The 16,439-nt window shown below is 36.0% G+C and overlaps 1 protein-coding gene across 5 annotated transcripts in view; it reads left to right on the top strand.

Annotated features, from left to right (window-relative positions):
* Positions 1 to 16,439, top strand: part of RhoGEF2 (Rho guanine nucleotide exchange factor 2) — a 358,602-nt gene that overhangs the window by 321,373 nt on the left and 20,790 nt on the right. For all 5 annotated transcript variants that reach the window (XM_089092512.1, XM_089092511.1, XM_089092510.1 and 2 more), the window contains one exon: positions 15,268 to 15,411. In XM_089092512.1, the coding sequence (XP_088948638.1) occupies positions 15,268 to 15,411 (144 nt within the window). The remainder of the gene's footprint in view (positions 1 to 15,267; positions 15,412 to 16,439) is intronic.

The raw sequence follows: 16,439 nt of genomic DNA, 5'->3' as shown, positions 1-16,439 counted from the left end.
TACGCACGCTCCTCCTCCACCCCAACCTATTCAAAGCCTCCCTTTTTACACCCGCCCACGAAGTTCCAATTAAGTTACGCTAAATATTAATTAATGCTAATCATAGCTAATTATGCTAATTAGTTTGTGCTAAAAGAATAAGTCATGTTAAAAGTTATGCTAAGCAGATTAAATGGGATTATATATGGCCCTGGTTATACATTTCTATTAGGTTCTGATGGAATAAGGTGTGAAGTTGACGGAGTTTTTTCCAAAAGGAAAAGTATTACTTTTAAAGTGATAGTGATATATTTAATTAACTTTAACAAAAACTTAAATGCAAAAATCAATATGATTCATCCAAAACCAAACGGTTGACGTGGGGTGAAATAGGTAAAAAAAAACGTCATTAAAATTCACTACAATAAGAAAGAAAGAAAAAAAAAATATAAAGAATAATAACAATGCTACAGGGACAGCAACTACATACCATATTCATGCTTTGGGGTCGCACTAACAAACCAACAAGCAATTACAACTTAATTTAAATTAAATCAAATCAAGTTACCTCCAAAACAAACAAAACTGGAATTCATACTTAATTAATAATTTTTCTTTAGATGTATAGTTTCAACCTGCTTGTGATCTCTCGCTCCTTTCGAAAATTCCGGCATTACCCTCCCCCCCCACCCACCACCTCTTAAAGACAAACTACAATGATGTCTGGATTTTTTTTTTTACTTGCTGATAGGTCGATCGGTTCCAAAATGTTTATCTTTTATTTTGAGAAGATAATCTTGAAATTTAGTACATATCAGAAGGCAAAAAGAGTAAAATAAGTATATGTTAGATTGGTGAGTTTTACCTTCACCTTTCGAAAGTAAGTGCTTCTTATTTGGTTTTAGCGCCGTATATTCCGTATTATTTATGTTTGTGATCTGAAGTAGTGTTGGGCGATGATTTCATTAAACGATATATCGATATTTTTACTTTCGATATTCAATAATCGATATATCCATTTCGATATTTCTGGTCAGTTTTTTTGATCAGATTAACTTTAGGTCTTGTCAAAATTCTATGACAAAAATTGTAATTAAAAAAATATTTTGCGGAAAGTTTTCCAAGTTTTGAATAAAATACAAAAAAACTTCCATTATATGAATGAATATTACAAAAACCCTGATTTGGAATTAGGCTTACTCGAATTCAGGATAAAGAAAAATAAGATACTGGTTATTTTTGTATCGTTCTTCACACCAATTTTGTTTTGTGTTTTAAAAATCTCCTTACCCTAATTAAACGACTCTTTTGTTTCGGGAGTTGCTCTTAAATAATTGGAAAAAAAGTTACAATTAGCGTAAAAAACGAGGTATTGAGGAGAGGGACCCACTCCTCATACACAAGACAATTTCGGTTCGTTTTTAATTTGGATGTCGCTCCTTACTTTTAGTTGGATTTTTTTATTCAGTTATTTTTCAAATAATGCCGGAAAATCCGCCTTTTCTCTTCATGGGAAATCCCCCCCCCCTAAGGAAAGTCCTCCATGGAAATTCCCTCCCGAGTAAAATCCCCCTTCCCCCAGACAATTCTATCCCTGCTGAAAATTCCCCCCAGAAATCTTCCGGATTATTCCGCCTGGAAAATTATTTTGAGCCAACTTTCGTTTGAAAAAAACTTGTTTTTCTTTTAATCTCTAATTGTTTTTCAAATCATGCCAGAAATCCTCCCTTCGTGGAAAATGTTTCCTGGAAATTCTCCCCTCTCAATGTCTCAATGGAAAGTTTCTCCCGCGTAAAATTTTCCCATAGAGAATCTCCCCTTGAACCCCCCCCCCTCCCCGGAAAAAACCTCAGACAAGTTTACCTCATTGGAAAAAATTTTATGGACAATTTCTCCAGTATATCCCCTCATGTAAAATTAAATTAGCAAAGAGAAAGCAAGTCAAATAAAGGGAATTTAGTATAAGCATTCCGGTAAATTCCCCGTGTATGGTTTCCCTTTGAAAGTTCATCCTGGAAACTTCCCTCTCCATGGAAAAATATCCTATTGGAAAATCCCCACTGCAGAAAATTTACCCTCCCAAAAAATTTCTGTTTACTTCCCAAAAACAAATACTAAATGTAGACACTAGACATTTTTCATAGCTTACAATCTTTTCCCCCGGGACTTGCAGGGTCGTGTTATCCTCAAAGGCATGATTACTTGGCTTTTCAACTATGCTGATTAATATGGCTGTCTCAGAATTTTGACCGGATGAATTTGGGAAAAAAGGGACGTGATAGGGGAATCTAGCTGCCGCCCAATCGTTTTGGTCACAGAATGGGGAACTAGAACTGTAGTTTTCGTTCGAGCAAGCCCTCTCCCGATCTTATATGAGCATTGGTTTGATACGATCACCATGACAAAAAAAAGAAGGAAAAAACACACCCATACGTGATTTTTCGTGTGGCAAACATTACGAAATTGCACATTTTTTCAGATGGAAGCTAGAAACTCTTATAGTAAGATTCTCTGATATGCCGAATCTGATGGTGCGATTTATATTAATATTCTTTGACTTTTTAGGGGCGGGGTATTTTGTCCTTTCTGGAAAGTTAAACAAATTTTCTCAAACTTCCATGGCTTGTGATGGGTACATGAGACTTGATGAACATTATATATATGGAGTCGGCGTACAATCCAATTCCCTTGATGCACCTATTGTTATCAAAATTCCGTGCTTTAAAGTTTCGGTTGTTATTTGGCCGAGCTGCTCCTTACTTATAAAACTTGTTGCCAAGAACTAATTAATTTGCCGATCAGGCTTGGAATCCACTCTCAGATAGTGCATTGGTGGCGGACATGGACATTAATTTTATGAAAAATTTATGTAGGTATTTCTGAGACCCATATTGATGGACGTTATATGTCTGGAGTCGGCGTACAATCCAATTCACTTGATGTACCTATTGTTATTCCGTGCTTTAAAGTTTCGGCTATTATTTGGCCGAGCTGCTCCTTACTTATAAAATTTGTTGCCACGAACTGAATAATTTGCCGATCAGGCTTGGAATCCACTCTCAGATAGTGCATTGGTGGCGGACATGGACATTAATTTTATGAAAAATTTATATAGGTATTTCTGAGACCCATATTGATGGACGTTATATGTCTGGAGTCGGCGTACAATCCAATTCACTTGATGTACCTATTGTTATTCCGTGCTTTAAAGTTTTGGCTGTTATTTGGCCGAGCTGCTCCTTACTTATAAAACTTGTTGCCAAGAACTAATTAATTTGCCGATCAGGCTTGGAATCCACTCTCAGATAGTGCATTGGTGGCGGACATGGACATTAATTTTATGAAAAATTTATGTAGGTATTTCTGAGACCCATATTGATGGACGTTATATGTCTGGAGTCGGCGTACAATCCAATTCACTTGATGTACCTATTGTTATTCCGTGCTTTAAAGTTTCGGTTGTTATTTGGCCGAGATACTCCTTACTTATAAAACTTGTTGCCAAGAACTAATACTATGCCGATCAGGCTTGGAATCCACTCTCAGATAGTGCATTGGTGGCGGACATGGACATTAATTCTATGAAAAATTTATGTAGGTATTTCTGAGACCCATATTGATGGACGTTATATGTCTGGAGTCGGCGTACAATCCAATTCACTTCATGTACCTATTGTTATCAAAATTCTGTGCTTTAAAGTTTCGGCTGTTATTTGGCCGAGCTGCTCCTTACTTATAAAATTTGTTGCCAAGAACTAAATAATTTGCCGATCAGGCTTGGAATCCACCCTCAAATAGTGCATTGGTGGCGGACATGGACATTAATTTTATGAAAAATTTATATAGGTATTTCTGAGACCCATATTACAAGACTTCCATGATTTGAGAGGATAAGTTTTTTTTTTTTGGAACTAAAGACTTGCTACTGAAAATCTGGAAAGCCATGACAGATGAAGCTCCTGACGAAGCTTGCCTTGCATTGGCTACTGAAACTTTATCATGTAATCCCCACCTGGCTTGATTCTGTAGTGGCTGAATCGTAGGATCTGTCATGGAACATACATCTGTTGATACAGATTCCAGTAAGGCCAAATCCATGTCTTTTGCTATTTTACTCTCAGCTTGGAGAAAATCATCAGGGGTAATATATAATTTCTTGAAACGCGAATTGAAGTATTTGGCAATAGTGACTAGTGTGATCCGAACAAAGCCTATAAGCCTAGAAGGTATTTTATCTAGTCAAGCCTTTCGGAGGTTCTCAGCAAAATTTGAGAGTCCGCCTTCACTAAACATAGTTTGCGAACAGGCTATGTCAGCTTCTGGATACAGCTGTGCACGCTGTGTATCAGCATAGATGGTTCAATGGATTGAATACAGTATTCTTCTTATCGACCATTAACGAAACAATTTTCTCAGTTGGATCTTTTTTGTTGGATGTTCACCTGTAGATACCAAAAAAAGACGAAATAATATTGTTTTTGATATCGATATTTATGTTTCGACATTCGATATTGATATTTGGTGCGATATATCGATATCGATGTTTAATATCGCACAACGCTAATCTGAACTCAGATTATCGTAAGTACAAATGCTGTCTAATGTCGTAGATAAAAATATAATTTCGAATAAAGGAATGTATTAGTTATTAGGGGGCTACTCACTTTATTGCATACCTGATGCATAGGTAACATTGCTTAGGGAAATGTAATTCTGCAAAAAGAAAAGTTATTTGGAAATATCGTTCTTAGCGGATGGAGTGTTAGACGCTTAGGAGGTTTAACCAAAAGTATGACCAGAGTCTGAAGCGAACAACTTGGCAACACCTACCTTCGATCTGGCGGGTTACCAATTTCAAATACTGTGTACATTAGGTTGGGCGTGCATAGTGTGGTGCGAAGTTTGGTATGCGTGGTGCGATGAGGCGTTGTATGGTGGCAGTGTTCCAAACAAGATGTAACAAGAAGCATTCCAAGATTTAAGCTAGGTAGCGTAGAGTGGATGACTTCTCGCAGCTTTCTTCATTTCACTAGTTACTATTTCCCTCCATTATTTATGTTTGGTTAATTATTCTGGAGGTCCGGGGTGTTATAAGACAAGATGGAATGATAATAGGAATGGTACCTTTACTTACGCTTAACGTTTATAATATATTTTCTAAAAAAAAAAGTCATGGAAACTAATAAATACAACCACCTTAGGGTAACGGTATAATAATACAATTATGACACCATTAAATTGATCTAAATTTGCAGCTAATAATGTCGTATTTTTTCAAGTTTTAGTTTCATTACACTTTCAGGACTTTGGTAAGCGGATATTTGGGCAAGCTTTTCTGCTTGTCTATTCATATGGCAAATACCATTTTTGAGTTAACTTATCTTAAATGATAGAAGATTTGATTGACAGGTTCTATTCAATTACCATTAAGGAAAATACCGCGTTTTTCCTTATTTACTTTCCTCTTTTCAATCTGCATGCTAACTTCAAGCCATTTATGTTCTGTTCGCTTGTCTAGTTTGAACCCTGCCGCCGCATTAATAAGTCTCTAATCTCACAATCTCTTTGTTCTTATTAATGCGTTGTTTTTCTAATTTTTTCAATCTCAGTTGTTGACTTTCCTGTTTTGGGTTGATAAAATTCATGAAATTTGTTAGGTTCTGTGATATTTATTACATGGTTTCCAGTTACTAACTGGTATTTTGGGCTTGACTGATTAGTGTCTAGTTAGTGTCTTTGCCTCGACTGAAATGGATAAGACTAGAGCTTTGTTTAGAAGGAAAACTTTTACGGCTCCTCAAAGACCAGACATAGTTCCCATTCAGGAAAGGAGAGGCTCCCTCACTCCTCTCTCGTCCAAGAAAATATCGGTTGGTGAGCGATTTCAAAGGTATATCCCTATTTTTTATTCTTGTGTCCTTATTTCTTTAACCTACAGTTTCGGAATACTATGTTTAACTGGGGTCAGAGATAATTTATAGTGATGGGACGAATAATCAGATTATGACCATCATGGTTTTTCTAAGCAACGAAATCGGGAATTGAGTACTCCTTCCCCCCCTCGAACTGTTGATCCGACTTATAAAAAGTAGCAAAAATGCATATAAATATTTTTTGATGCGTTTTTTAAGTTTTTTTTTGTACTCCCCCCTCTCTCCCCGAACAAAAATCCTGGATACGGCCTTGTAAGTGTCCACTGGTTTTTGTTCATTTTCTCTCGTACATGGCTTTTTTATAGCAAGATTTGGCCTTCTTCCTGTTTTGGGGTTAAGCTTCTAAATACAGCCTTAAAGGATAGTTTATATAAATGTCGACACAGCTTTCGACAATATGGAGTCTTCTGAAGAATTGGAACAGGTTATTAAAACGCCAGAAAGGCTTATGGCTTCTCAAACACCGGATATAGCTCTCATTTAAGAAAGAGGGCTCCACTTTCCACCTAAAAATATTTATTGGTGAGCAGTTCAAAAGTTATATTCTTGCTTTTTCTTCTCATGTCCTTAGGTTATAATTTAGCCCTTGATTTTAAATACTAATTAAAGCTAGGGTCAGCCATAATTACCCTTTTTAGGGTCACATATATTCGCGTCCTATGTCCCGGGCAGGTTGCCACCCGGAGACAGAAAAAAATCACTAGATTTTAGTGATTTTTTGGTTGATTTAGTGATTGTATTCAATAATCTAGTGATTTATGTGCAAATTTGATAATTATTTGTTTAGGCAATATGAAAAATCACTAGAAATAGTGATAAATAACTAGGGGAGGCAACCCTGGTTTCGAGGCATTTGATGCATTTCAAATTTAGGTACTTATGCATTATTCAGTCGAGATTACACACTCGTATATTACACACTCGAAAACAAATTGGTTACATAGCCACAAAACTCATTTAGTTTGCAACGTATAATGAAAGAAGAAGGTGTCTGGCCATGGACGTTCAAATTTATGTTTGGGGTTTGCCAAGGACTGAAGAAGAGGTAATTAGATTTTTCCAGGATAAGGGGTTCATGTCCAAAACAAGAACATGCGTCAATGGACACAACATGACTTTATATTCATACGAGAAGGTATATTATTGGAATTGCAGCACAGTTCATGTTAGAAAACTAACTAATACACAAGTACGCTTCTCGAGTGTGTACTGGGTAATACACTAGTACCCCAATTTATTTATGCGGTCTTTCTTATAGTTCTCATATTTTTCATTTAATCAATGATTCGATCGGTTCTTGACTTGGTTACCTCATAAGGCTATTGCAAAAGGATCAATATAAAAAGAGAATCGAAGGGATAGTATAAACAGTTCACAATCTCTTTTAAATTCAGCCCATGTTTTATTCGCTGCTCTTTTATCTTTATCTGTCTTATGAAATTTCAAGTTCAGTGAGAACTATCCTACTGTGCTTCGAGGAGACTGAGGGGGAGGCAGATCCCCTCAACCATTTTATCGTTTTTGCCCATTGGAAGTATGGATTGGTTTTTATCAAACAGTTCGTGGTAACGAACTGTAAGTAAGGAGCGACCCAAAATTCTAAAAAAACGGAATTTTAATACCAATAGATGTATCAAAAGAATCGGATTATGTTGCTGATTTCAAACATATAAGTTTCAATAAGTTTAGACCTTCCCTTCAAACGCTACGAGCCTGAGAAAATTTGCCTGATTTTGGAAAGAAGGGGTAAACATCCCCTAAAAGGCATGGAATCATAATAAAAATGACACCGTTAGATTCAGCGTATGAGGGAACCCTACTGTAGAGGTTATAAACTCCCATCTGCAAAAACGTGGAATTTTACTTCTTTTTTTGCCAGAAAAACGATAACAGATGCGTGTTTATTTGTTTGTTTCTTTGTTTTTTTTTTTTTCCTGGGGGTGATAGTATCGACTCGTGGTCCTGGAATCTCGGGAGAGGACTCATTCGAACGGAAATTAAAAGTTCTTGTGGTCTTTTCAAGTGACCAGAAAGAATGGAGGGCAACTGGGCCCTCTCCCGTGCCCCTTTTTTTCTCAAAATCGTCCGATCAAAATTTTGAGATAGCCATTTTGTTTAGCATAGTTAAAAGACCCAATATCTATGCCTTTGGAGATAACATGACCCCTCACAGCCCCCGGGGAAAGAGTTTAATGTTATAACATTTGCCCATTACGTAATAGTATTTTTTATTGGGAAGTTTGCATACATTTTGTTTTGGGGGAGGGAGTTTCCATTTGGTGAATTTTTCAGGTGATATTTTATAATGGAGGAATTTGCTGGAATTCCTATGCGAAAATCTTCTTATGTCTTTCTTTCTCTTTGCTGTCTAAATGTTAGGTGTGGAAACTTTAAGGACAATTGCCAGGGGTAAGTTCTCACTAATATTGAATTGTCAAGAGAATATGTCTGTGGGGAGGAGGGAGTTTTCTGTGGAGGTGAAGCCAGATTTTCTGGCGTTATTTAGAGAAACGATCAGAAATTAAATAAATATAAAAAAAAAATTTGTTTTCAATGAAAGTAAGGAGCAACATTAAAACTTAAACGAAGAGAAATTAAGACGTATATGAGGGGATTGATCCTCCTCAACACCTTGTTCTTTATGCTAAAGTTTGACTTTTGTCCCAGTTCTTTAAGAACGACTCCTGAAACAAGGTTATTTTAATTAGAACAATGAGAAGCTTTTTTTATTTGTACTAAAAAAAACAAAAAAAAACTTTAGCCTAAAGACCATGGTGTTGAGGAGAAACAACTCCCCTCATATACGTATTAATTTCTGTTTGTTTTAAGTTTTAATGCTGCTCCTTACTTTCAGTTGAAGAAACTTTTTTTTTATTTAATTTTCATAAAAAGCTGTAAGTATTAACTTATGTTTTATTTGCTCTTTCAAAATAATAATAACAAGAAAAAAAATATACAATTTTCGTCATAAATGTGTATGGAAGCCAAAGAGCTGGCTTTGCTGGCTGTTTACCATACAAAACTGTGCTTCAAAGGCTCAAAGCCATTGTAAGTGCGTTCTTGAAATTTACCGTCCGCTTTGTGGGTTGTGGCTCACCTCGCACAAACATAAGCTCAGTTCGTACGCCTTAAAAATATCCAACGTCTTAGGCGACTGTTGTATAAAAAAAAAAAAAAAGTATATACAGGTCTAAAAAGTTTAACAACTCCATCTTTTTTTCCTGGATGTAAACCTCCTCATTATTATCGCTTGTGTGATGCTGTGACTTTAAAGTAAAAGTATTTTGTTTCAGACTGTAGCAGTTCAAATTGTAGCCTGTACTAAGCTTCTTCATTCTTTTGGGAATGGTTCTTGAAACGGAGAGCAACGAGCTGCACAATTTCCATTAATTCTCTTGAGGGGAAATTTAAATAATTGTTATCTGCTCTACCAAACAGAATAAACAAGAAACGAAATCTCAGGTTTCTCAGAGCTAGTCCTGACATAAAATATTCTGTATCTCTTCTATATTTCTAGAAAATGATCATGGAAAAGTCAATCTGGAAGGCATAAATTCCTCTTTTTGTTTACATAGAAGACTTGACCTATAAATAGACTGATAAAAGGCTAGCTGCCGTCCGAATCGTAGGTGGGGAGGAGGCAGAAGTTGTGGACTCTTATCCCTTCACATATACAACACACATATGCTTCAAGGGGCTGACAGATAGATAGATAGATAGATAGACAGTTAGATTCATTCAATAATTCGACAATAAATTTAAACAATGAAAGCATATAAAATCTGTTGAGCCGCATCGCTTCTTACTTACAGTCCGTCGGTTCTAGGCGTTTATCCCTCGGTGATTACCCCCCCCCCCCTGGAAAACACCCCTCCCCCGTGGAAATTAAGGCTTTCCAAATTTGAGAATTTTATTTGAGTTTTATTTTTTTTTATTTCCGTAGGGGGAAGAAATTTTGGTACTTGTGTATTATGCGCCACTCACTCAAGTTTACGATGAGTAAAATTCAAGAACACACCAGTTTTTTCGTTAGTTTTTTCGTTACTTTAGAAATAAATTTGGGCAATATATTTGCATCTTTTTTTTTGGGGGGGGGGGTAAAGTATAGCGGGTCTGAATGCAAAATGTGTTTGGTATTATTCTTCTGTATATTAGATAGATAGATAGAGAAGTGTATTTTAAAGCCAAATATACGGCCATGAACATAGTAAAATAACATAAATGAAAGGCACAAATAACATAAACTTTGATCAGTGATCATCATAAAACAAACACTAAAATGAAACACTACATTAACCTAATAATAGTACTTAATGCTTGGAAAACCGGTCATTGAAAAAAAAATCACTTAAAACTGAAAAATACTTAAATGAACTTTCCTATCTATATATTTCCTATCTATTCTGTCACTTGTCTTGTCTCGTGCTAAGATGAAAGAAACTAATGAAGAAACCGGTTTGTTCTCGAGTTCTACGCAGCGTAAACTTGAGTGAGTGGCGCATAATACACAAGTACCAAAATTCCTTCCCGCTACGTAAAAAAAAAAAAAAAAACTCAAATAAAATTCTCAAATTTGGAGCCTTATTTTCCACTGGGGGTATTTTCCGGGGGGGGGGGGACGCCGGTCAACCAGTCCATTACTGTACTGTGTGATCATCATGATTTTTGACAGAACCGGTGTATAGTTATGGTTCTAATTGCGGACATAGGTTTCTCAGAAATAGGGTGGCAAAAAAAGAAAAAAAAGAAGAATGTTTATATGTCAGATATGAGCAAACTTTATCTTGTTGGGATTTGTGACAGTTGGGTGATGGTTGTATGCGGAAATTTTAAAGCTTTTTTTGTAGAAAACACGTTTGAGGGCTTTATTTTGGACCAGTTTGAGGTTGCGTTTTAGTTTTAATCGAACTTTGTGCGATTCAAGTTCAATAGGGATTTATTCATGTTTTTGCAATTAGTCGGTATACGAGGATAATAAAAGAATATATGACAGTAGTGCATGTATATGACTGAAATTGAACCAAAATGGCGCCTAGAGCTGACATCACTTTGTGTACCAGAAACAAAATGGGTGTGGATCGTAAGGAAGACCAAAGCTACCGAAAAATTACTGGAAAATACAAAATCTCTAAAAATGCCGTTGTGACCCTGTGGAATAAGTTTGATCATACGTACAGCGTTGAAGAGGGAGAAAAAGAAAGACGACTCTCAAGGAGGCAGGAGGAATCGTGTATCAAGCGGAATAAAACCTCAGTACAAGTGTTCAAGAGGTTAAAGAAACATCGGGTTTGGATGTTTCAATCAAGATCTTAGAGAAGAATACGAGAGACAAGAGCGAAGAGCTTCGTTAAACGGTGTTATTAATCGTGTTGCAGAGCAGCATTACTTTTTTCATAGTTGTTATTCTTGTGATTAGGGGTTCTTAAGTCGATAGGGGCAGTTAGAAAAATCGATATTTTTTTCCAATATGGGGATCGTATTAGACAAGTAGCAAAACGTGGTAGATCGTAAATACAAGCAGCAAAACGGGACTATCTTAGCTCCGAAAGCAAAACTCTTTGGGATCGAGTTAATGTCGAACTCTGTTATAGAATATGAAATTGTCTCATCGAGGACCAGAGACTGAATTTCTGCATCTCTTCTAGATTTCTTGGGAATAATTATAAAATTGGAATTTGACACATCAAATTCCAATTTTGCTTCATTTCTATGAATATTTCTATTTAGATTGGATATTCCAAAATTTGAGAAGCATTCAAAGCTTGGCTCCGGAACTACATGGAAACAAGTTCAGCTGTAAATCCCAATCATAGGAGGGAGACACAAAGGGGACAGGGCCGTATCCAGGGGGTTAGGGGGTTTGAACCCCACTCCCCCGAAAAAAATTCTTTCGTAACCCCCCTCCCCCGGAAAAATCCTGCATACGGCCCTGAAGAGGACTCTCTGATTGATTTTTTTTTGTTTAGAACATCTACCGGTAGGGATTGTCGTATTTCAACCCAACTTGAAAAGATGTCAAGTCTAGTGTTCTTGTCTTTTGGGTGTACAAGCACAATTTAATCTCTATGGGAAGAAATTTCTCCACCAAAGTTTTATAACGTAGAAACTCGCATCCTGCTCTGCTGCGTTATCAGTCCTGAAGTCTTCAACTTCAAATTATCCAAAAACTATCCGATTTTTAGAGAAATTCTCTAACAATACCACCTGACTATTTCTTTATGGGCTCACGGATAAACAATCGTTAGTACAAATCGTTAAGCTTAGAATTTTTGCTAGGAATGCAAAAAACGGTCGAAGCTGTGCAAAGCTTTCGGGGAAAATAGACGCTAGATATAAGTAGCTGGATATAACCACTGTTATATGTAGGGGTTCCAAACCCCTTAGAAATCCTACGAACCTGTATTGTTTTCATCATTTTCTATTGTCTTTCAGTCTTTTTTGTGATGAATTTCCCTCCTCCCGAGTAATGAATTCCCGAGTATGAAAGGATCTGTGCTTTGAATCTTACTGTCATAATTACGTATCGGTAAATTATTTCGAGCATGATTTGTTTTATTTTAAGGTATACCTTACCGTATGGCGGTATACCGTATAAAGTATACCGTCAGTTAATTTTTGGGAAGGAGGGGGGGGGGGTACAATTTAGGAATCAAATTTTGTCATTAGAAGTACTCTACATATCTAAAAATCAGTTCATGCTATTGTGGAATAAAAAAAAAAAAAAAAAATCGGTATCTAATCTCCTGATATATTTTCCTGACGCCGCCGTTCAATTGGTCTCTGGCAAAACATGAATCAATTTGTTAGCCCAGATATCATATCTGAATAAATTGAGGCAGCCTGGTATTTCTCAGCATTTGCTTTAAGATGATTAGGAAAAGTATGCATTTTTTTTATGACTTTTAGCCTTTGAATGGGCTGACCGCCAAATTCAAACTTTCAACGTTGCTAACAAACAGATCAGTTCCTTATAATCTTCTCTTTGTGTTTGCAACGAAGTGAGCTATTGAATATGCTAAAGTCTGTATTAATTTGGTTTATTCTTTTTCCCTTTAAACCTGTGGATAAAGGAATAGTATTTAGTCACGTTGTTCAACTCTTCTCTATATGGTTTTTGTAAAACTCTTTTGCTACCCACATTATTATCAATAATTCAGCTTATTAATAACCTAGGCCTCATTATATTTAGTCTTACTTAAGAATGGGGAAGTACCAGAAAAGGGTTACAAAACGGATAAGTTTTTTATTCGAAAAATTAGTGGCCATAATATTGTTATTTTTGCGGTTGGTTTACGTAATTAACCAACAATTATTATTATTATTATATAATAATAATAATAATCTTATTTTTGACCCACTAACATTATAAAAAAGTGGAGTAACAAAAGAAAATAAAAGGAAAAGACATACAAAACACATGCAAAACTATCAATATATATATATACATATATTTTTTAATTATATATATATATATATATATATATATATATATATATATATATATATATATATATATATATATATATATATATATATATATATATATTATATATATTATATGTACATTCGACAAAACAAAAGAAAAGAAGAAAAAAATTATAAAAGAGTGAAGCCACTTGGGTGCGAATAGCTGCCATAGCTGCTAAACAGGTTTAATTGAATGAGTTTCGCGAGCCCGTTTTGTTACTAGGCTGATGAAAAGAGAAATCCCCCCCCCCCCTCACTCTTACACAGAAGTTGGATTAGTTGCAAACGATATACAAGTAATAAATAAATGAGGCTAGTTCTTATTTTTCACTAAGTTTGGCTGGGAATTACTTTCTTGTAAACCTGATTATAACAGGAATTTCGGGTCTTACTCCCTTTCTCATCCCCCAAAGAGGTCGGATGTATCCAATCCTGAACCATTCTGTTCGATAGTTTGATGACTATAATTTACGTATATATATATATATATATATATATATATATATATATATATATATATATATATATATATATATATATATATATATATATATATATATATATATATATATATATATATATACATATATATATATATATATATATATATATATATATATATATATATATATATATATATATATATATATATATATATATATATATATATATATATTCTTTCTCATTAATTTATGTTGAGATTGAACAATCTCTTCTGGTAGATGCTCAGACGACAAAAATTTAGCACACCCCTCCCCCCTTCAAAGATTGAATCGTATTCTGACCCCAAAAGCCACTCTTCCTATATAACTCTAAAAATTCAACAACGTATTCTGGTAGATGTCCCAGATAGACAGATTTAGCAGCCCCCCCATCCCCACACTGTTATTCAGAGACGTGAGATTGGATCTAAATCCCACAAAAACTGTTATGAATAAATGGGATCCCGTCCCGTAAGGTTGGGAAAAGTACTATTCCCAGAAAGGTAATGCCATTACAATTAGCTCATTCTAACTTTCCACCAAGTTTGGTTGAGATCCGACTGCACATTCTTGTAGATATTCCAATGACAAGAATTTAGGGGGCTCCTCCATCTGTGGAGGCTGGATAGCGACCAAACAAAATTTAGCCAAGATCTAACTATCTCCACTAATTGGGGGATATCCCCGTTCTTTTCCCTAAAAGAGGTCGGATGGCGTCCAGGCGGTCGAGAGGCAAACTTAACCCGCCAGTTTTTTTTACCAGCTTTTATTTGGCTGAGACATGACAAGCTCTTGGGGCAAATGTGCATATTACAAGATCCTAGAAGTGTGAAAGAGACTCGCGGGCCCGAGCTTCGTCTGAAGCAGAACAAAAGCGAACCTTTAAGAATCTTCCATAAGAATCTTTTCTTTGATTATGTGTAATATCTAATCGAACAAAGCAAAATATGTAGCTAAAATTTATATAGTAGTTTGTACTGCAATCCTCTCTCTCTCTAAAAAAGAAAATTATTCCTACTATACTGCAATAACTAAATAATGAGCCCAATAAAAATAATGACGATATTCATTGCTCGCAACAACTATAAAAGACCTAGTTAAAAAAAGAAATTATGATCATACTGTCTGAAATATTATGGCCTCTTTAAATTCTAACTATGTATATATAGGAAGCCTAACAGTTATAGTGTCTGTTACAGTTACAGTATTATATTGTCACTATAACTGTAACTCTCATTATACCTACAGTGACAGTTATAGTGTTATTTAGGAAGCCTGTTATTTAGGCTGACAGTTGTAGTGCAGATTATGTGGAAGAGATGGGCCAAAATTCATTTTTTGTGGAGATGATAGATATTATAATTTCTGAGGATAGGGACTCTTAATGTCGTTTTGTTCTCTTATAGATGGTTGAAACATATCACAGAAGCAACGGAGAGTTATATGAACCGAGAAGGTCGAAAGAGACCGGAGTCAACTGTCACTTTGATAAACCTCCCGGCTCAAACCTCATCGTCCAGCTTGATTTCCGAGCAAGATAGATCAAATAGGTAAGTTGTTTTAGCTCGTCTGTTGAAACATCAAGTCAACATCTTGAAGTGGGCGCTATCATGATATTGCTGAAATATTCGGTTGCTTTTAAAGGAGTCTTAATTAATACGTGCCTCTTTCCAGTGGTGACCCCCGCCGAAGCATGAGTACATTTGAAAATAAAGAAAATGAAGTAAATGAGAAATATTGCTAAAAGCGAAACTCATGGTAGTACTTGGCCCTCCTCCCTTCGGAAAAACTTCCTGGTTCCTGGTATTGCCTTAAGTATTATTAATCACCAAGGTCAATGTAAACATGTTTTATCGGCCAGCCCAACTAGAAAAAAAGTAAAGGATACTACACTGGTCTTTGCAGTCCCTATCAGTGGTGCTGATCTCCGTTTCTTCTCCTTTCAGCCAGAAAGTGTGATGGATGGGGGAGGGGGGGGTCATCCTATTCTTCCACACACTCTTCCTGCTTACCTTCCCTGGATTTCTCTAGGTGCTCACTCGGAGATGGGTAGACTCTGGTTAAGCTTACAGTGTCACACTACTGACCCTTGTTCCAAATCAAATTTTCAGTGTCACCAGGACTTGACCCCCCACCCTGAAGAACATGAAATTAGAAATCTAGCGCGTTAAACACTCATCTAGAACAGCCAAACCTGAGCGCGCTTCCAATTCTCCAGAACTAGGATACCGAATGAACCTTTTTATTTATTTTTTTTATATAAAAGCCTAGGAAGTACTTAGGCCCGTACCAGAACACGTACGTGCGTAAGGGTAACTTTACGACCATCCCCCTCCATTTGTGCAAATTTTGGTGGACTTTAGTTAAAGAGTTATTAATAATCAATTTTTTAAGCTGTGCTTAAGGGATCGACCAATCAAACAGATTTGATTTGATTTGAAAATATCTAAGATTTAATGACATATACTACTACTAGTAACTCATTGAAGCACAAGCCGCCTAATTCCTACAGAGCTATGCACGCTTCCCTTCTATTCCAGTTTGGTCAAAGCCTCACTCCTTATTCACTCTTGCACAG

This window comes from Artemia sp. Qi Xiang Cuo, chromosome 7, assembly GCF_049724085.1.
Source record: "Artemia sp. Qi Xiang Cuo chromosome 7, ASM4972408v1, whole genome shotgun sequence".
Taxonomy (NCBI): Eukaryota; Metazoa; Arthropoda; class Branchiopoda; order Anostraca; family Artemiidae; genus Artemia; species Artemia sp. Qi Xiang Cuo.
Note: the sequence above shows the minus strand (reverse complement) of the source record. Positions and strands in the feature narration are given on the sequence as shown.